Source organism: Citrus sinensis, chromosome 5, assembly GCF_022201045.2.
Source record: "Citrus sinensis cultivar Valencia sweet orange chromosome 5, DVS_A1.0, whole genome shotgun sequence".
In the NCBI taxonomy this organism is placed as follows: Eukaryota; Viridiplantae; Streptophyta; class Magnoliopsida; order Sapindales; family Rutaceae; genus Citrus; species Citrus sinensis.
The window spans coordinates 18,035,431-18,060,914 of NC_068560.1; the positions used below are offsets into that span (position 1 = coordinate 18,035,431).

Sequence of the window (25,484 nt, forward strand, 5' to 3'; positions counted from 1 at the left end):
ACTCACGTTATAGCAAATAATACTGTCACATTATATTGTTGGATAAATTCACAGTTTTAACACTATTAGCAACGAACCACATAATTTTGTGATGTATCTAGTTGCTCATACGAATCGTTCGGTAGACAAAGAGTCTAAGACTCTGCTCACCATATACTTAATTGGTGAAGTTACTCACCATAGGAGCCTCAATCATGTAAAAGTAACTAGTGGAGGTCATGCTCTTCGAGGAAGCACACACAGAGGCGTGTTGCGTAACAGTGTATTTTTGCTTCTTTTTTCACTTCCTGTCGTACAATATCTCCACAGCAGAAGTAGTCTTTTCAAACCACCATTAATACAACGTGGGATTTTACGTCCCTTTCCGTTGATTCCACTTGGAGCACTTACAAAAGCGACATCCAAATAACGCACTTGTTTTCTAACGATTTTTTTTTTTTTGGACATTCTCAACTATGAAAATGACCTTGTTAGTGTATAAGTTTCCAAAATTAATTACCATTTCAGAAATTTATATATTTGTTTCGAACATATCGCATATGTTTGTCTAGAAAATAGCTATATTTTCGAAGCAATATTCCAATATTGTAATCTTAAGTATTGATGTGGTACTCATAATCAATTTTATAATGAGCGTGTGAATTTTTTTTTTTAATTTATTTTATGATCAAATAGATTGCTTCACTTCACTCAAGATTATGAATATTGATATATTACTCGGAAAGCGTTCTCAGGGTCTGGCCGAGTAATGTTCAAATAATTTTATTTAATTAACCACCCAAATTTAAATTATTAGAGAAATAGAGGATTAACATATTCATTTAGTCTTTGTCCATCCCTCAACCTTTTAATAAATTAAATAAAGAAATAAATAAAGAAAAAAATACTACTTCAAAAGTGTAATATTACTCTATCTATAAATAGAGGAGTTGATCGTGCTAGAAAATGCACCAAACCAGTTTAGCATAATTAAGCAGAGCTGCAGACACATGGAAATGTCAAGGCCTGATCATGTGGTTCTCTTTATAGATCAACAACGCCCTACAAATCCATCCATGCAAACTGAGCTTAACAAGGAACCTAATAATATTCTTCCATTGGAGAAAAAGTCTCTCAGCTTCTCAGCTCCTGATCTTCAACAAATCCCAGATACAAGGAAAAATGCCCTACGCCGTCTCAGCTTCTCAAAACCCAAATCAAGATTACAAGAGCGCAACTACCCACTCACTGCACACAACAAAACAATCCCTGAATCCTACGAAATCGAACCCTTTCCTGATGACAGCAACAATATTTCTTCAACAGATGACAATGACGATGAGTGGGACAAAGAGCTTGAGGATGATGCTGAAGATGAAGATATGGGAACTGAATCAAAGCAGCAGAGAAAGAAAAAGAGGAAGTTGAAATGGAGACTTTTTGTGGAATTGGTATTATTTTTCATCATCATGATTGGTTTGATATGTTCGCTGACAATAAAATCTATCAAGATTGAGCGGAAATGGGGCCTTGAGATTTGGAAATGGTGCTTAATGGTAATGGTAACCTTTTGTGGCCGCTTAGTTTCAGCTTGGGTGATGGGTTTTGCCGTCTTCTTAATCGAACGCAACTTCATGCTTAGAGAAAAGGTACTCTATTTTGTTTATGGCCTTAGAAACAGCATCAGAAATTGCATGTGGTTGGGTCTTGTGCTTCTTGCATGGACTTGCATCTTCAACGAGAAACTTCACAAGAAAAACAAGATACTTGAGAAGGTGTTTCAAGCATTGGTGGCTGTGTTACTTGGTGCAACAATTTGGCTAATCAAGATTGTGTTAGTCAAAGTGTTGGCCTCATCTTTTCATGTAACCACATACTTTGATAGAATGAAGGAGAGTGTGTTCCATCACTACATTTTGGAAACTCTATCAGGTCCACCAATAATGGAGGGATCAATGGCGAATGATGAAGAAAAACAAAACCCTAACCATAACCTGAGTGGATCTATGTCATTGCCAGCAAATTGGAAGGAGGGAAAGTGGAAGGACGCGAGGAATGTTTACAAATCGAAGAGGTTTGGGTCGAGGAAAATCGACATGGAGAAGCTGAGGAAGCTGAGCATGGAGAGGACAGCATCAGCTTGGAGCATGAAGAGACTGGTGAGCTACATTAAGTCTTCGGGGTTGTCAACGATTTCTAAGACTGTTGATTATTTTGGAAATGCGGAATCAGAGATTACAAGTGAATGGGAAGCTAGAAACTCTGCTCAAAGGATCTTTAAGAACGTAGCCAAACCCGGTGCGAAGTACGTTATTCGTTTCTCTATCCCCCCTTACTTGTGCATATATAACCAGTGTTGTTATGTCGTATCGGTTTATACAAAAATAATTTATATATATGCACGTATATATACTTTCACATGCATATAAACTAGTGACTATTAAAAAAATGATTTCTCAAAATTTAGGGTTCTACTTTCGTTTATCATAACATATTGAATTTGATCTTTGGAAATATTACTCCACAGCGCATGCATATGTGCACGCATACTTGCAGATGCATGTGCATATACCATAAGCTAATGACTTTCAGAAAAATAAAAAAATGCTTTCAAAAAAATAGGGGCTGTGTTTTTATTAACAAATCATAATATAATAAGGCAAACATTTGTTTATTACTTATATTTTAAGTGTTCATTTTGTCTTCATATTTTGAAAAGTATCTTAAAGTACCATTTTAGCTAGACATGTGACATTCTTACCTTTGCTTTTTCTTTACTTGTACAATAATACCCTGGCAATAATATTCTTGCATTGATTATCTAAAAAAATTTAATTAACAAATTAATAAATAATTATTTATTAACAAATTAAACAATAAATATTAGTATAAAAGAGCTAGTATTTTTTTGTATCCATGCAACAATTTTACTAATAATTCATTTATAGATAAAGTAATATCAGCCAACTTAAAGCAATGTTCAATATCCTTACAACAATTTTACTAATAATTATTTTATTAAAAAATTAATTTACCAAATTAATCCTAAAAATAAAATAATAACATAAAAATTTATGACAGATTTTATATTACTTTTAATGCTAATTTGATAAATTAACATTTTTTTTTCTTTTCGTTAATATGCTCAAGAAGGTAAGAATATTGACAGAAAAAGCAATGGTATGAATATAATATATTTAACATCAGTAATATCTTGAGGTATTTTTTAAAATATAAAAACTTAATTTTAAATATAAGATTAAATAAATATTTTTTTAATATGATAATATATTGAATTTGAAACGTGCCTTTTCTATTTTATAGAAAATTGAGCACAACTGAGTGGATGTCTTGATCCACTGATGAGAGCTTAGTGGGAGCAACACTAGTGCTACCTAGCTGGTGGCCGCTCGCGCACTGTCATAGTGCTCGAGTAATTCTTGGAAAGGTCTTGTGTGGTCCAATTGGATAGATGGTGCATACAAACATTTAACCAATCTTCATATAAGGTCCAAACAAAATGCATGACGAGGATATTGGTGGTGGTCCAAGTAATCACTTAGCCTATTTTTGTATGGAATTGTTCTACCAACTTTAAATGGTTCTATGGCATTCACTGGTCATGCATTCGTCAGAAAAGAAAATCCAACTATTATGAGGTATTAAGGATATTTAAATCTTCTCCTCGAAAAAGAAAAAATAATATTTGAATCTTTGTTGACATGAGTTGTTGGAGGTTTTAATGATTTTAATTATGTCAAACGTGTATGAATAATTACGTAAGCTTTTGCTTCCAAGAACTTATTTGAGCGATTTTCTAACAATTTTATCTAGTTGACTATGTGAGTTTGAATTTTAGGACATAAGAATTAAAAATTAATTTAGACTTTTCTCACCCCTCTCTCTTTTAAAAGAAAGATACAAAATAATAATAATAATGATGATGGTGATGTTGATGATGATAATGATGTAAACTTTTGAAGATTTTATATTACATATTTATTTATAACCACATATGGTTAATGAAAATTTGATTACGGTTCACACTCTTATCTAATAACTATTAATTATAGTTTGCTATTTAGCACAAGGTCATTAGATGAATATAAAATCTAAGTCCAAGCGTATGAGAAGCCAAATATATATATAGTATGGTATACTCTTTCACTAACTAGCGTTTAAATAGTGAATACTTTTAGTACTAATTAAACATTAGCTACATATAAATTAATCAATAAATGCAACATTAGTTAAGTACTTCATTTACATCTCAATTTTATAACGTAAAATCTCTCGCTAGTTATATTGTTAGATCCAAACTAATTTTATTTTTATGAGGAGGTTATAAATTAATAAAGATGTAGTTGTGAAAATTAATGTTTTGACTTCATTATTCTTAGTGCAAGTGTTATAGAATTAGGGTATGTACTATATTAATAATTAATTAAAGGAATGTGTCAAATCTAATATATAAAAAATGATAAAAGAGATATATAATTTTAAAAACCTAGTACATGTATTTATGTAGTGTTGCGAATAGAAAAATCATCTTAAAAGTCTAAATTTTTGCATTCTCTTTAATATTTTTTTAAATATAAAACTTTTTAATATTGTACGTTGTATAAATCATTGTCTCAAACAACTTTAGAGAGAATGCTTTGTTCAATCTTAAACCTTTAAGAAATGTAGCATATGTTTTTGAATATCTAGATAATTATTAATTTGTGCATATAAGTTCTTTAAGATAAAAAAAATTATAACTTATTATAATGTAGGGTTTATTCTTATGTATAATTAGCACAAACTGAATTAGAACTTTTTATGACTTTGAAGGTTATTTCTATATAGAAAATCACTATAAAGAGGTTTTATTATATATAGTATAAAGGAATTTATATATTCTTTCACTCTTTCTTTCTTTTTTTCCCGTCAATTATTGAAGGTTTATTGAAGAGGAAGATCTAATGAGATTCTTGAAGAGGGTTGAGGTTCATACAATATTTCCTCTCTTTGAAGGAGCCCTTGAGACTGGAAGGATTACAAAATCTTCATTCAGAAATTGGGTGGTATATATTACATTTTTTGTTTTCTAATTATGATATTTATTAACCACACATTGACCCAGGGAATTATATATAAATATTATATTTATAATTTGTCATTTAATTACTTCAATTTATATTCTTAACACACATGTTAACAAGACCCTATAAAAGAATGAAAAATGCTAAAGAGACAAGTGTACTGACATATTGCAGACAAAAAAATACAAGTTAAAACCGGTGCCATTTTGCCTTGTTTTTGTCAATATTTTGACAAATTCTTTTACCTGAATATCGTTGCTCATGTAATTAATTATTTCTATTTTTTAATGGGCAGGTTCGAGCTTATTTTGAAAGAAAATCATTAGCACATTCGTTGAATGACACAAAAACAGCAGTGCAGCAGCTTCATAAATTAGCAAGTGCAGTGGTGATAGTGGTAATAATAGTGGTGTCTCTCCTAGTGATGGAGCTTGCAACAACAAAAGTTGTATTTTTCGTATTAACACAACTAGTTCTTGTGGGGTTCATGTTCCAAAACACTTGCAAGATGGTTTTTGAATCCATTGTCTTCATCTTCGTCATGCACCCTTTTGACATTGGAGATCGTTGTGTCATTGATGGTGTCCAGGTAATTAATTAAAGAAAATTGATATTTGAACACCGAAAGACACCAATCTGGATGACAGAAATGATAACACTTTGCATGCCCGGTATCATTTTGGTATGCTACAGTGTTACTGTTGAATGAACAAACGAACAATGATTAGTAACACTATTTCTGTCGCCCTGGTATTGTCTTGGTACTCAAATATCAGTGCTCTTAAATAAATAGTTATTTAATTTCTCTTTTATCTTAAATTTTAACTTGATGCATTTATTGTGAATATATATGTAGATGGTTGTTGAAGAAATGAATATATTAACAACAGTGTTTCTTCGGTATGATATGGAGAAAATTTACTATCCGAATGCAGTTTTGCTCACAAAACCAATAAGCAATTTTTACAGAAGTCCAGAGATGAGTGATAATGTTAACTTCACCATTGATATGTCCACATCAATGGAGACCATCATTGCTCTTAAGAAGGCCATACAAGTGTAAGTTGGTTAATTTATATTACTAACCTTCGTTAGCAAACTGACATTTTCCACTTACAGTTTTTTAGTTTTACAAGTTACCCAGCTCCTACACCCTTCATAAATCATAATATGTACTTCGTTACTCTTTTGAAGGTCAAAATTTGAATTAAAAAAAATATATGGTTAATTTGTCTGTAGCTAAATTAAATTTTTCTGTTAAAGTTTTGACGTCAGAGATGCATCGGAGTACTATAAAAGCTAATAGGGGTAAAACTCAAAAACTACATAGAAAGAACTGTCGTGTTCCCTTTGATTATTCAATAACATTTAGATGTTCCTGATGCATGCGTGCGTTATTTATCAATAAATGCAGGTATGTCGAGAGCAAACCCAACTACTGGAACCCTAAGCATTCGGTGATAGTGAAAGAGATAGCTGAGCTAAACAAGTTGAAAATGTGCCTGTCTGTGCAACATACAATCAATCACCAGAACTATGGAGAGAGGAGTATCAGGATATCAGAGCTTATTCTCGAGCTCAAAAAGATTTTCGAGAATCTGGGCATCAAGTATCATCTTCTTCCTCAGGAAATACACATCACCCAGCTCAACCTCGACAACTGGACCATGCCATCACACACTTAAGGCTGTCCCCGGCAAACTTCTCAGCTTGCTTTCAATAATTCAATGTTAAGGATGTTCTATTAAGTGATTCTCCATCTTGGTCGTCTGTCTTTCAGTTTGATACATTTTGTTTGGTTGGAATAATAAGAGAGGTAGTGTGGTAATATTTGAGACTCTTGAAATGTGCACTACTGAAATCTTGATTTGTCACTTTCAAGTATGAGCTTCAGAAGCAGATCAAATGGTTAAATCAAATAAAGATATAGCTTATTAAGTACATATGATGTTGAGCAACAATGCAACATTATAAACTCGTTCTGACATTACAATCTAATATGTGATAGGACTTGATACATACAATGCAAATAATTAGCAACAAATCTTCCCCTAATCCACATTTTTGGGATAAGAGCATGAGATGAGCTTTTGTGTGGGACTCAAACTCACACCTTCAGTGAATCGCAAAAATTAATCGAGCACTACCATCTTTTTCTTCCAGTACTAAAATCAATTTTCAACCAGTCTCTTCAACTTTTGAAGTCAATGATTCAGTTGCAGTCAATGATCGAGAATCAATTAGCATGCCTTCTCAAAAGGAATAGTACCCAATTCATTAATCCATGGAGTTACCAAAATAATTTATTTATATGATTATTAATCAATGATTTCGTACATAGCTAGAGCTACCCTCACCATCGAACTGTATATAATTTTAGGGAAGAAACAAATTTGAGACAAGAGAGAACAACTAAAGTCCCTTAAAAATGGAAACTTTATAATAAGCATAAGCTTGTATTATCACTTGCCTACCCTTACCATCGAACTGTAAATATCACTAACCTTGACAAGAGATTAACACTTTGCCCTTTACAGTTTGGACTTTGTTGATTAATTAATATTACTAACCCTGATGGGAGAGTAGCAGTTTTCTCTTGCAATTTAGAGTTTTTACCACTTACCTAGTCCCTTCAGTTTTCATAATATCTCGTTACTCCTTTAATGTCAAAATTTAAAAAGCAAAAAATGGTTGTTTGCAAAAAGCAAAACGTGATAACTAATTAATTAACCTAACAACTCAATCAACCAAGCAAGTAAACAACTCCTCAACATAGTAGCAACCTTTCAGATCAAATTAACCAGCAAGCACACAAATCACATAAAAGGTTAAAAGGTCACAAGCTAAGACTAAAATTTTCAACTGAGAAATAGTTTTCAATAAGTTTCCATTTCCAAAATATTTTATAGGGAATAAAAGTTTGACTCAATGAGAATCTAAGTATAGAATGTATGCTTTCAAGCTATAAGCAACACCAAGAGTTAATAGTCCCAACATTTTCATATTCACCTCATAACAATTATACCAGCCCAAATAAAAAGAGGTTGGCAAGTCAATCGAAATCCCAATTTTGTGAAATATTGAAATCAATTGGGTTAGGTTGACAAATACAGAGACAACATGTCAGCCTGAGACATACAACACAACTTAAGCAGAGAGCCACACAACACAACTTAAGCAGAGAGCCACAGATAAACAAAAACACATTAATAATTGAAAACTCCGCACAACTTGTACCTGAAACCATTAGCAGCAACCTTAGAATCAACACTTTTCTTGGTCCTAGCAATAAACTTAATCAGGCCCTCATACCAACTTCTTGCGATATCCACATACCCCTGCAATTCCTGAAAATGATATGTAATCATACCTGCAGGATAGCGAGATCCCTGACTTACAGCCTGGATTAAAATTTCCATCACTCAGGTTGAACTTCCTGGAGCGTTATTATTTTGCTAGAATATCAATATATCAGTATTTTTTTTTTAATTCTTTTGTTCTATTTCTAATCAAATCAAAGTGGAAAATTTTAATTAATTAAAACAAGCACAAACATTAAAGCTATCAATGTCCTGCTATATATACACAGATTTTTAAGCAAGTACTATCTTTGATAACAAAAGGTGATCAAACAAACGATATGTCTTAATCAAGTCATCAAGCTGCAAGTTTCCTTAACCTTTTTTAAAAATAATAAATAAATAAACTTTTTCAACATTTATTAAAAGCGTACCGATTCTACCGAAGCATTAAGAAGGTAACGAAAGTGTAAGATAAATGACATCATAAAATGTTTGTATGGTGGAGGATGGTCGATGATTCATCAAATTAATCTCTGTATCAAAAGATTAAACTGTTGAGTAATGAAAAGTACCAGCTCAGCTATCTTCTCATCCCTCACCCTGGGGCGAATCTCCCCAGCTGACTGACACGAGCATATTCCTAGTAATACATCTTGTATGAGCATGCCGACTGGAAACGAGTACCGACTAGAGGTGCATACCGACCAGGTACTGATCACTCAGAGAAAGAGGACACGATCTCACTAACTCACGACAGTTTCGCCATGTCCCAAACCGCTGGGGAGAACATGACGCCCCACGTTTACCCATGATTCGGTGGTTGGAGACCCATGAAGGTCCGTCATCACCCGAAAATGAGGGGCATGAAGAATACTCAGAAAAAGTGGGATGAATGCCTATAAAAGGCCAAGAAATCGATCAAAAAGGGGACACAAAAATAGAGGAAGAGGGGAAACTCTGCCAAATTAATATCAGAAATTCTTATATATGAATCCTTGATACATTTCGTATTGAGAATATTGCAACTAATCTGTACAACACAAATCATACAGTTTTCCCGTAAACACCTTGTACTAATTTAAGTATCGGAGGGTTTACGCCGGAAAAACCACCGGCGTCTCTGATTTGTTTCTGTGAACGCGGGCCTGGAAGGAAGAAAAAGGGTGATTTGGGTCCCAAGAGATCGGGAAATTGCTGAAGCTGGTGGATTGCAGCCTCTATTTCTTTGTCAATACAAGTGTTGGTGAACCAATCTAGTCGGTCAAAAGGCGACCAGATTTCAGCATCAACATTTTGACGCTGTCTGTGGGGAGCTGGATAAAAAGCTACCACCAAGTTAGTAATCATCAGAGGAGCAGCAAACGATCGGATATGGATGTGATAATGAAGGATGCCCTAGGGGGCGACAATGAAACGGGCGAGATGATCACTCTCCGAGAGATAGCAAATGAGGCTAGAGAAAGAATGATGCAAGAGCGAATGGAATGGATGGAAAAGAAAATAGAGACTCTCACAACCATATTGCATGAGTTGAGGGATGAGCAGAGAAGGGATTATGAGACCACCGCGATGAGAGATGAAGCCATTGCAGAATCCAGCCATCAGAGGCGTAGACTCGAGGAGATTCCTCCGTTAGGGGAGCAACCTCATGGGGTGCATCCCTATAGAAGTGCAATTCGGATCCCAGAAGAGCACGTGGATGAAGGGAGAGACCAATCTTGCTTTGGGCGGGTTCTAGGAATTGATAGCCGAGGAACAAATGCTAAGGAAAGTGAGCTCAGATAGCGGCTGCATAGCGTTGAGCAAGAGCGTGACCAGGTAGCTGCACATGATCCTGATCGGGCTTTGGAATTGGAGGAAGAGGTGCGACGGTTGGCGCAGGTGATGGATGAGATGTAGAGTAAGAGAAAGCCATTGAGCTGGAGGATAATATTGGATGATGAGTCTCCCCTATCAGCCAAAATCATGGGAACTGTAATCCCGAGGGATTTCGCTTTCCCGACCTCAAGTACTCCGGAAGAAGCGACCTACTGGTGCATATTGAACGTTTCAACGGCATGACAAGTGTACAAGGGTTAACACCAGCTCAGGGGTGTAGAGTGTTTCCATTGACATTGGAGGGGCGAGCCAGAGAGTGGTACCGTAAGTTGGTACGCGAAAGTATAAGGGGGTACGAGCAGAGCGGTAGCCCCGGTAGCCAAGCAGTTTCGCAGAGCGGTAGCCCGGGAGGATGATATGATGGAGTTGATGAGAATGAAATAAGAGGAGCACGAATCTCTTCGGGATTTCGTGAAGAGATATCATCGGACCGTGCTTAATTTGGGGGCTTTCAATCACCCACAAGCACTGAAAGGGTTAAAGGAATGAGTAAGGATAGGCCGATTGTGGTACAATATGAGGAATCTCGTCATTCAGAGTTATTTAGCTGGGTATGAGCAGGCGAAGAGAGATATAGAAATTGAGGAGGAGAAAACAGCGATGATAAAGAGTGAACAATTGGAGGAGCTGAGGCGAAAAGAGAAGAGGATATCGACTGGGAGTGGGTCGGGAAAACGAGCTGGGGAACCATCAATAATGGGGGGAGCATCAGCTTAGCCCCACCCCTACCCGATAACTCAAAGATCACAACAGTTCCAACACAGCTGAGCTCAGCCCCAGCACCCCCCGTTCTAAGAGTGGCAACGAGAATTCCGGCAGATGGCTGCCCATCCCTATCATAATGCTCCTATGGCGTTGAATGCAGTTAACCCCAGGGCAGGCCGACCAAACCAGCCACCCCCAGTACCAACCTGAGATGATTTTCATGATGGCTGAGCAGTCCAACTGATTGACCAAAGCTTGGCATACAAGCAGTACACCTCGTTGAAAGTTTCTATGAAAGAATTGTATGATAGGATTGAAGGACGAGACCTGCTGTATCCCCCAGCTCCTGTAACCAAACCAGCTCATAAACGGGATAAAAGCAGGTTCTGCAAGTTCACGACACTCATGGTCACACTATCGGCCAGTGCCGTGATTTAAAAAATCAGGTAGAGGATCTGGTAAGAAACCGATACCTGGATGAGTATGTAGATGAGGCATTTTCTGTCATAAAATCACAATATACGATGGGGGATGGAGCTGAAAGGAGTCTAGAGCGTGAACAACCAACCATCCGAGTGATAGCAGGGGGGCCGACATTGGCTGGAGATTCAAATAGTGCTTTTTACTTTGCCGGCAGACAAGAGAGCAAAGGTAAGGCAAGTTCCTATCATTTGGATAGATGATGATGAAGAGAGTGTCTTACACCCCCCCCCCCCGAGGATGCACTGGTGATTAAGGCGACTGTGGCGGGTAAAGATTTCCAGCAAATATTGGTAGACACGGGCAACTCAGTCGATATACTTTTTAAGTCAACCTTAGATGAGATGGGAATTACAGACTTAAAGTTAGAGCGGACAAACATATCCTTGAAGGGATTTGGAGGAGGTTGATTGACTCCCATGGGGATTGTCGAGTTACCGATTACTGTGGATTTAAAGCCGTTTGAAAAGACAATGATGTTGGACTTTGTAGGGGTAGAAGAAAAAAGCCCCTACCAGATGATACTTGGGCGACTATTCATGAGGGTAAGCTAATGCGTCATGTCCACGCATTACCTAGCGTTGAAGTATAGAGTGAACGGAGTTGTGGGTGTGATGAAAAGTGACCAGAGGATGACAAGGAGTTGATATGCTACAGCTGCTAAGGAAACATTGTAAATTACCATGCTTGATAGCCGAGGAGATTCCAAAAAGGGACGCCAGGAGCCAATTAAGACCTTGGAATAGGTGGTGGTAAGTTAGGACGATCCGAGCAGAACTGTAAAAATCGGGTTGAGCTTGGGTGAGGCAATAAGAGGTGAGCTGGTGAAGTGTCTACAGTCCCATGTAAATATATTTGCCTGGTCGCATGAAGACATGCTAGGAATTGATCCCGGGATGGCTTGCCATAAGTTGGCAATCAAGAAAGGTGCAAGGCTAGTGAGGCAGAAAATGAGATGTTTTAACCAGGAAAGGTACGAGGCCATAAACGCTGAGGTAGAGAAGCTTTTGCAAGCAGGATTCATAAGGGAGGCTAAATACCCAAAGTGGATTTCCAATGTGGTGTTGGTAAAGAAAGCCAATGGGAAATGGAGAATGTGTGTGGATTTCACAGACCTTAACAACGCATGCCCAAAGGATGGCTTCCCCCTACCTAAAATAGATCAATTGGTTGACTCAACGGCGGGCCACAGTCTGCTCAGCTTTATAGATGCTTTTTCTAGATACAACCAAATACCCATGGACAAGCATGATGAGGAGAGTACCACGTTTATAACTAACATGGGTTTGTTTTGTAACAGGGTGATGCCCTTTGGCTTGAAAAATGCAGGGGCTACCTATCAAAGGTTGGTGAACAAAATTTTCAAGCCATTAATTGGTCAAACCATGGAAGTGTACGTGGATGATATGATTATGAAGTCTAGAGAGCCAGCAGATCATGTACAACATTTAGAAGAAAACTTTGACTTGTTGAGGAAGTACCGTATAAAGCTAAATCCTGAGAAATGTGCATTCGGCGTCAGTTCGGGTAAATTCTTGGGATTCCTGGTGAGCCATCAGGGAATAAAGGCTAACCCAAAAAAGATACGAGCAGTAATCGAACAGTCAAGGAGGTGCAGAGTCTCACGGGGAAGCTGGCAACACTAAATCGATTCATTTCAAGAGCCACGGATAAATGCCACATTTTCTTCCAGATAATAAAGAAAGGGAGAAAAATAGAGTGGACGGTAGAGTGCGAGGAGGCGTTTGGGCAGCTAAAGGAATATCTCGCCTGCGCCCCACTACTATCAACTCCTAGGGAGGGCGACGAATTGTACTTATATTTGGCTATCTCCAAATGGGCTACCAGCTCGATATTGGTTAGAGAATATGAGGGAAAACAACATCCAATGTGCAACATCCAATGTACAACATCAGCAAGGCCTTGGTAGACGCGGAGACTAGATACCCCGCAATAGAGAAATGGGCACTGGCCTTGGTTACAGTAGCACGTAAACTCAGGCCGTACTTCCAAGCGCACTCAATAATCGTCATGACCGACCAACCTCTTCGGTTAACACTCCTGAAACCAGAAGCGTCGGGTCGCTTAATGAAATGGTCGGTGGAGCTGAGCGAGTTTGACATAACTTACCGACCCAGAAGGGCTGTTAAAGCGCAAGCCTTGGCTGATTTCGTAGTGGATTGTACAGAGCCGAAGGAAGGGGTTCAGAGGAAGCAATTGGTTGAGCAAGAAAAGCTAGAGGGGGTGTGGTTGGTAATGGTCTATGGGTCACGCAGTGAACAAGGGTCTAGAGCAGGAGTGGTAATACGAAGCCCAGAAGGGGCCAAAGTGTCATACGTAATGAAGTTTGAATTTCAGCTCATGAATAATCAGGCGGAATATGAAGCCTTCATCACGGGGCTCGGGTTGGCACACGCACTACGAGCGAAAATGGTAGAGATCCGAGCAGATTCCCAGCTGGTCTGCAATCAACTCAATGAGCAATTTCAAGCAAGGGGAAAGAAGATGAAGCTTTATTTAAAGAAGGCAAAGCAGATGATTGGTCTCTTCCGAGAGGTAGAAGTAAAGCAGATAGCCAAGACAGAAAATTACCGAGCAGATATGTTGGCCAGAATGGCCGCGATTGCCAATCCGAAGTTGCCCAAGACAGTCCCATTAAAAGTGAGGACTTCGCCAAGCATAGGGAATGAAATAAAAGTAATGGGGGTGGACACCAAAAAGTCCTAGAGGGATCCAATTCTCTTGTACATCTGTGACAACATTATACCAGAGGATAGAAAATAAGTAAGGAAATTGAAATGTCAAGCAGCAAGGTATATGATGCTTGATGGGGTGCTTTACTACCGAGGGTTCACCTTGCCCCTGTTGAGATACTTAGACGTCGAGGAAGCTGATTATGTGTTAAGAGAAATACATGAGGGAATATGCGGCAATCATTCGGGGGCAAGGACTTTAGCGTTCAAAGCGCTACGACAGGAATATTTTTGGCCAACCATGCACTAGGATGCGAAAGAGATGACCAAAAATTATAAAGCCTGCCAAAATTTCTCAGATATCCCTGCTCAGCCCTCAGAGAAATTAACTGTTATGTCATTCCCTTGGCCTTTTGCCCAGTGGGGGATTAACCTGATTGGTCCATTACCCAAAGGCCGATGAGCTGCAACACATGCAATTGTGGCTATAGATTATTTCACAAAATGGGTGGAAGCGGAAGCCCTTAGACAAATCACGGAGAAGAAGACAATTGATTTTATTTGGAAGAACATCATTTGTAGATACGAAATTCCCTATGCCATCATAACGGACAATGGGAGGCAATTTGACAACCACAATTTCATAGAGTTTTGCCAAAACTTGGGCGTAGATTTGAAGTTTTGTACCCCGGCACATCCCCAGGCAAATGGCAGGTAAAGGCAGCCAATAAAGTTATAAAGAAACTCTTGAAAACCAGGCTGGGAGAGAAGAAGGGAGCTTGGGTCGACAAATTACCAGGAGTGTTATTGGCCTACCGGACAACCCACAAAACCGCCACGGGGGAAACCCCATTTGCTTTAACTTTCAGTCATGAGGTAGTAATCCCAGCGAAAATTGAGTGGGAACGCATCAGACAGAGTATTTCAACGAGGAACAGAATGACGAGCAGATGTGTAGAAGCCTAGATCTGCTACAGGAGAAAAGAGAAGAAGCCTCGCAGAAGGTAGCTCAGTGTCAGTAAAGGGTCATGGGCTACTACAACCAAAATGTATGCGTAAGGTAATTCCGAGCCGGGGATTGGGTGCTTAGAAAGGTGAACCAGAACACGAGAGATCCTAACCAGGGCGTCCTTGGTTCGAACTAGGAAGGCCCGTACAGGGTAGTGCGAACAACTAGCCCAAGAGCCTATAAGCTGGCCTACCCAGATGGACGAGAAGTAAAGAGGTCATGGAACGCTGAACACTTGAAGAAGTATTTCTAGTAAGCAAAATATTTTATAAGGTTTCCTTTCATTAAAATATTTCTACTAGATGTATCATGGAATTGTGGCACATACATGTATTTCAATAGAGATAAATTCAACTCATAACTATCTTGTTAGAATAAATTTTACTAAGGCAAATATATGCCTATTCTTGCTCGGTCGTCTAAAGGACCAGCAGGCAAATTGCGAAATTCGCTAAGGCAAAAGAGTGCCTACTCCTGCTCGGTCGCCTAAAGGACCAGCAGGCGTATTTTACAAAATTTGCTAAGGCAAAAGAGTGCCAACTCCTGCTCGGTCACCTAAAGGACTAGCAGGCAAATCCTATAAAATTCGTTAAGGCAAATATGTGCCTATCCCAACTTTGTTGCTTAGGGACGAGCAGGCAATGTCTACTACGTTTTCTAAAGCACAAAATAGTCTAAGGACAAGCAAACACAGTTTCCAAAATTGCTTTCCAAGGTAATCCATAAAGAAAAGTTTAACAAAAAACAATGAGAAAAATGCTACAAGTTTATAAAAGTTTTGATAGTCATAAACAAAAAAGAAAATTTATGATTTACATGAAGAGAAAAATTCATAGATTATGAGGCTCGACAACTTCAGCGGAAGAAGGATCTGCAATCTCAGACAGAGAGGGGCCAGCAGCTTCCGGAGGAGCAGGTGTTGACTCATGACCTGCACCCAGAGATGGGTTTCCTGCCTCCTTCTCTTGCGCCCCACTTGAAGGAGCCATGCCTTGATCTTGGTCCCCCAGGCCCCTATCCCCCTAGCCCTGCTCGGCCGTATACTTCTGCACACATATCTCCAGCTTGCTCATGTTCAGCTCCGGATATTCCTCTTTAAGCAAGAATATGATGCATTTATAGCAAAAGGCGATCCCAGAATGATACTCTGCATCAAGTCGGTCGTCCACCTCAGTAGATTTACCCTTCAGCTCGGCTATCTGCTTGTTCAAGGACTTGACTTGCTCCTCATAGGTCGTCCTCAAAGTGTCTCGCTCGCTTTATGTAGCCTCGAGATCAGACTTCAAGTCACCAAACTCACTCTCGAACTTAGAAGACTTAGACTCAGCAACAACAACCTTGTCCTTTAGGTCCAGAACCTACCTATGCAGATCGAGCATCTTTTCCTTCGACCGATCAGCGGATTCAGCCTTTTTCTTCAGGTCCTGATTCTTCGCTTGAAGCTTTCTCTCATGGCGCATAGACCTGTTCTTGTAGTAGGAAACCAAAGTGGCAAGCTTAAAAGAGACCCTCTGGACAAAGCCAGCTAGCTCGCCGAGACTCATGCTCTGAATGTCTTTGACCATTTTGGGCCCAACCGATTTGGCGTAATCCTTCTGATACGGGGTCAAATAGTCGCCTTGGTCCCGAGGCGGAAGCGGCGAGGCTCGATCTCCGAATTGAGTGCTGACCCCAGGTCTCTTGTCACGAAGCTTCTCTTCGCCATTCTTTCGAGGCGGATGAGGGGGCAAAGCATGAATAGGAGCTTTGAAAGTGTTGATATTACTTTTCTTCTGAGGAGCAGGAGCGCTGCTGGAATCACCTGACCCCCAAGCACATTTCCTTGACATGACACTAAAGATCTTATTATCCATCCCAACAACAACGTCCACAAGACCAGATCCGAGGAGATTTGTCGGTGACAGGAGATCCTGACAGTGGGAGGCATTCACTAGAGCAGTTTCAACCTTGAGTAGCGGGTCTTCGTTAAGTTTACTGATAAGGCCCCACGAATCTGAAAACATAGACAAGGTTAAAGAAATAAATAAGTAACGACCAGGGACGAGAAGCATAAAGAAAAATAAATGACCTGGTGTGACAAAACGCATTGGAAGGTGAATATCACCACCAAGCGAATAAATCACTAGGCACCAATTCCCCCCAGCAAAGAAGAATTTGTTCTTCCAATTTTTACGCGAGGAAGGACAGCCGACGACTGGTTTCCTCTTTGCAGAGCTCGACATAAAGTAATATCAATCTGCCTCTTTAGGACTGCTCCTCAGCTGATGCAAATGTTTTACTTCCATGAGGGAAGGCTCTCCGAGCTCACACCTTTCCCACAACACAAACAGGGCCAAAAGAACCCTCCACCCGTTTGGGTGTAGCTAACTAGGAGTCAAATGCATGCCACCCAGTATCTTAACAAAATAAGGTTGAAGGGGCAACCGAACCCCTAGCTTGAAGCTTTCCAAATGCAGAGTCACATACCCCTTAGGAGGCCGACTGGGAACATCACTTTTTCCGGGGATAGCGAGGAGGACATTCTCAAGGATATTATAGAGGTTTCTTAGCTTGAGCAAGTCAGTATGGGTAGTAGCACATGTAAGGTAGTCGATGGGGTAAGCATCTACCTCAATCTTATGACCGAGGTTTCTTTTCTTAGAGGGTCTGCTCGGCTCGGAACTACTCTCCTCCTCATCACTTTCTTCCTCAGGAACCTTAACCCCCTCAGAGCCGTGGTTCTCACCAAAACTCGATGCTTGTCCACCACGGTTCCTCATAGGTTCATAGTCAGAAGAAGGCAAAATGGTCTCTGAACGGGGGTACTCAAGGGTATCCTTATTATAGGAGGGACCTATGCTGCTAGAAGGGTGTTGGGGGTCAGTGGGTCTTAACAAGTTGGGGTATGAATCTATCTCTTCATCACTATCATCTATAATTAATTTTCCCCTTCGTCTTGACATAGTGAAATCTTAAAATGAAAAATACAACAAATCTAAGTATATTGGTGCAAAAGAACAATACAGAATCCAAGCAACAACAACCAGAAAAGGAATTAAAAGCGATACCTAGAATAGATCAGCACTAGTGGCGTTGCTGTGACGGAGAAAGGGCCAGACAAAAGGAAGTCTCCGGCATAGAAAGCACGTTTTGAGTCAAGAGAAGGAGTTGGCTTATGGAAAAATGACAGAAAACGAAACGCAATAAAACTCTCAAATTAGGGATTTAAGACGAAAGAGGGAACAGAGGCGTTTAAGTTATGCGGGTGTCAGTTCAATCGTCGCGTATCAACGATAGATAAGCCGCCGTTTCAAAATTCAAATATAGAAGGCAGAAAGTGCCACGTCATTGGCCATTAAGACGACATGATGGGATGTCAACCCAGCTACGTAATGGATATGCTCACGAATGCCCATACCTAGGTCAAAAACTCTCTAAGCAAAAAACATCACCTCGGGTACATCACAATAAAACAAAGACCAGGAGGATGCTACCCGAGGGTGGCCAGATTCAATTCTTAGTTTCTAGTCTCAACTCGTTTCACTTGCAAGACTAGAAACAGGGGGACTAATGTTGAGTAATGAAAAGTACTAGCTTAGTTATCTCCTCATCCCTCACCCTGGGGCGAATCTCCTCAGCTGACTGACACGAGCAGATTCTTAGTAATATATCTTGTATGAGCATGCCGACTGGAAACGAGTACCGACCAGGTACTCATCACTCAGAGAAAAAGGACACGATCTCACGAACTCACGACAGTTTCGCCTAATGCCCCACGTTTACCCATGATTAGGTGGTTGGAGACCCATGAAGGTCCGTCATCACCCGAAAATGAGGGGCATGAAGAATACTCAGAAAAAGTGGGATGAATGCCTATAAAAGGCCAAGAAATCGATCAAAAAGGGGACACAAAAATAGAGGAAGAGGGGAAACTCTGCCAAATTAATATCAGAAATTCTTATATCCGAATTCTTGATACATTTCGTATTGAGAATATTGCAACTAATTTGTACAACACAAATCATACAGTTTCTCCATAAACACCTTGTACTAACTTAAACATCGAAGGATTTACATCGGAAAAACCACTGGCGTCTCTGATTTGTTTCTGTGAACGCAAGCCTGGAAAGAATAAGAAGGGTGATTTGGGTCCCAGGAGCTCGGGAAATTGCTGAAGCTGATGGATTGCAGCCTCTGTTCCTTTGTCAATACAAGCATTGGTAAATCAATCTGGTCGGTCAAAAGGCGACCACATTTCAGTATCAACATAAACTTTACCAATAAATGTACAATATAATCGTAGATCTATTCATAATCAATCATCATTAATGCATTTACTTTTTGTTATAGTCATAATAAGTTCCACAGCTCTAGAGAATTCTTTTGGTCTACATTCGCCAAATAATTTTCACTCATGAAGTAATGAAAAACCAGAAGGAGTGATTGAACCAACTTTCCAGTCCAGTCCAAATATATCTAGTTCGTGTAAATTAAAATTTCTGGATGAAATTTGTTTTTGAATTTCTCTTGTGGCTTTTTTGTATGGGGAGCCATGTTAACTAGAGTGATGCAGCACAGCACAGGACATTCATATAAGGGCATTGGCAGCCGTAGTAAGGAGCTATTGATACCTCTGATTGGCTATCAAGTTTCAGCTTGTTAACGAAGTACTTTACATAATCGAACTGTCATATTCCCGTCTCAGAAAATATATACGAGAGATCAATTAATTCAGAAATTACTGAAATAAGTAATTTAAAAGATGAAAGAAGAAAGAAAGATCACGTGGGAGATGAAATAAAATTAATTAAATTTGGTTCCATTGTAGCTATTTGGTACTTGAAGCAAGACTGGTTGTTTGCATTGAAAGAGAAAAGAGAAAGAAAGATTAATTTCATCAATACAATTTAATTAATTAATTCTGAAAAATGCTAGCTTTAATTTTAAAACAATAAGCATATAGTAATGATGAAATTAATAAAAAGAAGAAGATGATAATTTCACGTACTAGTAGGCGCCGGAATGGGGAGTCTTTGTAGGATCAATGATTCTAAAATCAGAACTTGGGCCAGGTAGGGGTTATGGTAAGAAAAGCCGAACCTTTGGATCCAAAATAAAAAAGGGAGATTCATGAAAATAAAATTTTCAACAAATTTTCTTTTCATAGAAAGGATGAAAATTTAATGCGCCGATTATTTATGTTGATTCATTTGGTTGTATAATGCACGACTGAAGGTTGTACACAGTTTTCTTGTGATACACTATCTTTAAAATTACATGACTTTTATACCATTATTCCTCTAGCTTTAACACTTTAAATTTATACTCGTCATTTGTTCTATCCATTCTTCATTAGATACATGTACATAAATCATGTCAATTAGTATAATAAAACTACTAATACCAAATTTTATATATAAATAATTATACAACCTACATGATTTACATGATCTACATACACAAAATCACGTAGTTGCGTAGGTCACCTAGCATCATCGTGCCACCACATTTAATGTATTACAAGACTTCGGAATCAATACACAACATTACGTGTAACTCATAACATTTTCGCCTTCAAGACATGTTCATCATGTACATCATGCTAAAGAAAAAGTAATTGATCAACATAGAATGTATGCAATTTGACAAGATGTAGGAAAATTAGTAAAAAAATAGAACATTATAAAATGTAGAAAAAATAGCCATATACGCATTTTTATTAAAAAATATATAAATAAAACTTAAAGACCCAATAATATTAACATACCTTCTTAGTTTGTTTAATCAGTAATGCCCTTTCTTTCAACAAAAAAGGTATGGGGGTGTTAAAAATGTGAAAAAGTAGTTTTATTTGTTTGAGAGGCTTTGAAGGATGATCTAGTGTATAAAGAGAGAGTGTGTAATTCATTTGATATCTTCATGAAGTGCATTATATACTTACTCGCATTTTTTAGGGTATCAATATAATCTGAAAAATGGAGGTGTTTACATAATTTTTAACTATTAAAGGGTATTTAATTAAAAACCTCCCAAAAACTAGTGTTATTTTATTTCAACAAAATCCTTTTTTAGTAATTTTTAAAATAAAATAACTTAGTTATTTAATAAAAAATACTACTGCTAATTAAAATAGCATTGTTTTGAAATCTTATAAATCCACATAACTTAAGCATGACTTAATTATATCTATTATCTTTTTATATTGTTAAGTTATAAGTTATGGATTCATGACATATGAATTTATGTCACAAATCTCTAATGAAGTCAAAATAGGTTTGTGACACAATGATACAAGTCATAAAATTTCTGTCATTATTTATTTATTTATTTTTATTTTTATTAAGTAGTGATCACGCAAGAAAACGCGCAAACCAACAGTTGAAGAAATAGAAAATAGATGTTTGGCTAACAAGAAAATAAAACTGAGATTTGGAAAACTTTAATCCTTTATTTCCACAAGCTTAAGTAACTACTAATCGATTACAAGCATATATATACAAGTGTAGCTGCTTAACAGAAGTTTACCAAAACTAACTAACTAATTACAAATTGGATTAACAAACTTATCACGTGTATGAGTACAAGCAGCTACATAACCACCTGGTGCCAGCTGGCAGTACATGTCATCAACTTGTAACTGATTATAGAAGCTTCTGTGATCCTCTTCTCTGTGATCCTCTGCTTGACTACAAATATGAGCTTCCTTAACACCAGCTAGTAAGTGAACAGAGTTGCAGAGAGATGGAAATGGCAGGACCTGATCATGTAGTTCTCTCTGTAGACCAGCAAAACGCTAACAACCCGTCGATGCAAACTGAGCTCAATAGGGAACCTAACAAAATTCTTCCATTGGAGAAAAATTCTCTCAGCTTCTCAGCTCCTGATCTTCATCAAATCCCAGCTACAAGGAAACAAACCCTACACCGTCTCAGCTTCTCAAAACCCAAATCAAGATTACTAGAGCTCAATTATCCACTCACTGCACACAATAAAACAATCCCTGAATCCAACGAAATCGAACCCTTTCTTGATGACAACAACAACAGCAATATTTATTCAACACATGTTGACGACAATGAGTGGGATAAAGAGCTTGAGGATGATTCTGAAGATGAGGATGTGGGAACTGAATCGAAGCAGAGAAAGGAAATAGGAAGTCCAATCGGAGACTTTTTGCGGAATTGGTATTATTTTTCATCGTTATGACTTGTTTGGTATGTTCACTGACAATAAAATCTATCAAGATTGAACGGAAATGGGGGCTTGAGATTTGGAAATGGTGCTTAATGGTAATGGTAACCTTTTGTAGCCGCTTAGTTCAGGTTGGGTGACGAGTTTTGCCGTCTTCTTAATCGAACGCAATTTCATGCTTCAAGAAAAGGTACTCTAGTTTGTTTAATCGAACAGCATCAGAAATTGTATGTGGTTGGGTCTTGTGCTTCGTGCATGGACTTGCATCTTCAATGAGAAACTTCACAAGAAAAACAAGATGCTTGAGAAGGTGTTTCGAGCATTGGTGGCCGTGTCACTTGGTGCAACAATTTGGCTAATCAAGATTGTGTTAGTCAAAGTGTTGGCCTCATCTTTTTATGTTACCACATACTTTAATAGAATGAAGGAGAGTGTGTTCCATCACTACATTTTGGAAACACTATCAGGACCACCAAAAATGGAGGGATTAATGGCGAATGATGAAGAAAAAAAACATTAAAAAAAAAAAGAAGAGAAAACCTAACTCTAACTTGAGTGGATCTAAGTCATTGCCGGCCAATTGGGAGGAGGGAAGTGGAAGGAAGTGAGGAATGTCTACAAGTCGAAGAGGTTTAGTAGAGAGAAATTGACATGGAGAAGCTGAGGAAGCTGAGCATGGAGACGACAGCATCAACTTGGAGTATGAAGAGGCTGGTGAGCTACATCAAGTCTTCAGGTTCGTCAACAATTTCAAAGACTGACAATTATTTTGGAAAAGGCAGAATCGGAGATTACAAGTGAATGGGAAGCTAGAAATTCTACCCAAATTATCTTCAAGAACACAGCAAAACCCAGTGCCAGGTAATTTATTTCTCCATCTCTGTTTCCGCCTTTTTATGTGTGTGGTGTGTGTGTGTGTATAGAGCTTTCTTAGAATTTATTAAAATTCAGAATATATATATATATATATGAATGATGGTTCCCATATCTTAAAATTATTATACCATAGGGTGTATACAGTGCATATTCTATCACATTATTGCATCATATGGTGTAATGACATTCTCCTACTTTATTGTGCAACGGCACCACGTGACAAACTATCATTGGTGGTGTTGCTTTGAAAGTCTTGTGTGGTCCAATTAGTTAAGTGGTGCATACTATACAAACATGTAATCATAGGATATGGTCCAAATATCATTGCTCTGATACTAATAATATATGGTCCAAACCAAAAGCATGAGAAAGACATTTGTGGGGGTCCGACTCCTCATTTAGTTTATTTATTGTACGGAGTTATCCTTCCAACTTTAAATGGTTCTATTGCGTTCATTGGTCATGCATTCGTCACAAAAGAAAATTCCACTCGCTTATTTGAGTTTTAAGGATATTTTATGTACCATGTCTATTTATAACACAAACATATATATATGTTGAACTGAGTGTGTGTAGTAAATAACATTTGGGGTGACAATGACTACAAAATAAACAAAAGAATCACTTGAAAAATAAAATAAAAAGTGAGGATCTATGTTGTGCCTCTGGCTATATTGTCCTTAAAGACCTTAATTGTTGAGACTTTTCTACGTATTATGTTGTCAACATAAAAAATGAACATATTAATCACTTAAAAAAGTTGTCTTTTAACCCGAAACTGATAAAATAAAATCACTAATTTTCAAGCAAAAATAGTTAATATTACACTAAGCTAATCATTCTAAGGATTGAAAGTCCTTATTTTTTAAAATATAGATTTGGAATTTACAACGTTGTAAAATCCTTTAACAATATTGTAAACTGCTAAAAAATTATTTTTTAACATTGTTAAGGTCTTTTACAAATGTTGTAAAATTTTGAATCCATACTTTAAACAACGGGAACATCCGCACTAGAAAATGGCTCAAATATTAGCTATCAATTAATTAATAGATTCCACATTAATTAGGTTTTCTAATATATTTCCGAACTTAATTGTATGTATATATTAATATTACCGAATTTATAGATACTCTTTTACATCATCATCATCATCATCATCATCATCATTATTATTATTATTATTATTATTATTATTATTATTGCAAGTATATTGAAGAGGAATATTTAGGGTCCGTTTGGTACAGCTTCTTGAGTAAAACTTCTACAAGTAGAGATTTTGATAAAAAAAAAAAAAAAAATTGTTGGGTGTTTGGTTGTCAATTAAAAAAGCTCTTTGGAGCCACTAGACTGTTTGGCTCCACAATATTAAAAGTGTTTTTGTGGAGTCAAATTATCAAAAAGTATAACTAAGAGAACTTACTTTTAAATGATAAATTCAGACAAATCATGATATGTCTTATCTAATATCCTCATTTTACACAAAAATTTAAAATAAACTTCAATTAAAATTTAAATAATCCTTCATAATTCAAAATTGCAATAATAAACTTTATCAATAAGCACCAAAACTTTCAATTAAAAAGTTTAAACCAAACTTCAAAAATCAAAACAAATCCTTGCAAACAATGAAAATGTTAGCGATGCATAAGAAGAGTGACAATTTGATCACACTCTCGGTCCATAATATATATATTGTTTTGTGTGGATCGCGTGTCCATGTGAAACATTAAACAATAGTAAAATAAATTAATAGGGTGAAAAAGTAACTAAAAAGTGACTGTAAAGTGAAGAGAATAAACAATTCATTTTATGAAAAAAAAAAAAAGCATGAGAGACAAAAACAACAATAAAGAAAGCATGAGAAAAATTGAAAAATGTGTCTACTGAAGCTTGGCAAAAAATGATGGCAAGTGAAAGAAATCTTTGTTGTGTAGGGTTTTATATATACATTAGGGTTTTTTGGAGCTAGTGAATTATTTTTAGGGTATTTTTATAATTTTACATGTTTTAAACAAGCTCCAAAACTCTACTTGAAGAAGCCCAAATTTTGAGCTTCTCCAAGTGGAAGTAAAATGACTTTTTTACATTCCAAAACCTCTACTACAAATGCAACTAAATAACTCAATATTTTTTCAAAAGAGTTTTTGGGTTTAAAAAAACTCTTTGGGCTAGTAGAGAAGCCCAACCAAACGTAGCCTTAATGAGATTCTTCAAGAAGGTTGAGGTTCATAGCATATTTCCACTCTTCGAAGGAGCCCTTGAGATCGGAAGGATTACAAAACATTTATTCAGAAATTGGGCGGTA

The 25,484-nt window shown here is 37.5% G+C and overlaps 2 protein-coding genes across 2 annotated transcripts; one reads left to right on the plus strand and one right to left on the minus strand.

Moving 5' to 3' along the window:
- Nucleotides 1–915: 915 nt before the first annotated feature.
- Nucleotides 916–6,903, plus strand: LOC102625242 (mechanosensitive ion channel protein 10-like). Its single transcript, XM_006471278.4, has 5 exons — nucleotides 916–2,284; nucleotides 4,922–5,045; nucleotides 5,359–5,652; nucleotides 5,920–6,122; nucleotides 6,478–6,903. The coding sequence occupies exons 1-5, from the start codon at nucleotides 990–992 to the stop codon at nucleotides 6,746–6,748; spliced, it is 2,187 nt and encodes a 728-aa protein (XP_006471341.3). The 5' UTR covers nucleotides 916–989; the 3' UTR covers nucleotides 6,749–6,903.
- Nucleotides 6,904–16,152: 9,249 nt separating this feature from the next.
- On the minus strand, nucleotides 16,153–17,352 carry LOC107176118 (uncharacterized). The gene is made up of 2 exons (XM_052441165.1): nucleotides 16,493–17,352; nucleotides 16,153–16,387 (listed from the first exon to the last, which is right to left on the minus strand). The coding sequence occupies exons 1-2, from the start codon at nucleotides 17,350–17,352 to the stop codon at nucleotides 16,153–16,155; spliced, it is 1,095 nt and encodes a 364-aa protein (XP_052297125.1).
- Between the last annotated feature and the right edge of the window lie 8,132 nt (nucleotides 17,353–25,484).

Excerpts from the sequence above, each read along its gene's own strand:
- LOC102625242 (XM_006471278.4), top strand. The coding sequence starts at position 990 with ATGGAAATGTCAAGGCCTGATCATGTGGTTCTCTTTATAGATCAACAA. Across the intron at positions 2,285-4,921 it reads GTAGCCAAACCCGGTGCGAA|GTTTATTGAAGAGGAAGATC; the intron begins GTACGTTATTCG and ends CAATTATTGAAG. Across the intron at positions 5,653-5,919 it reads GTGTCATTGATGGTGTCCAG|ATGGTTGTTGAAGAAATGAA; the intron begins GTAATTAATTAA and ends ATATATATGTAG.
- LOC107176118 (XM_052441165.1), bottom strand. The coding sequence starts at position 17,352 with ATGTCGAGCTCTGCAAAGAGGAAACCAGTCGTCGGCTGTCCTTCCTCG. Across the intron at positions 16,388-16,492 it reads AAGATGCTCGATCTGCATAG|CGAGCGAGACACTTTGAGGA; the intron begins GTAGGTTCTGGA and ends GGCTACATAAAG.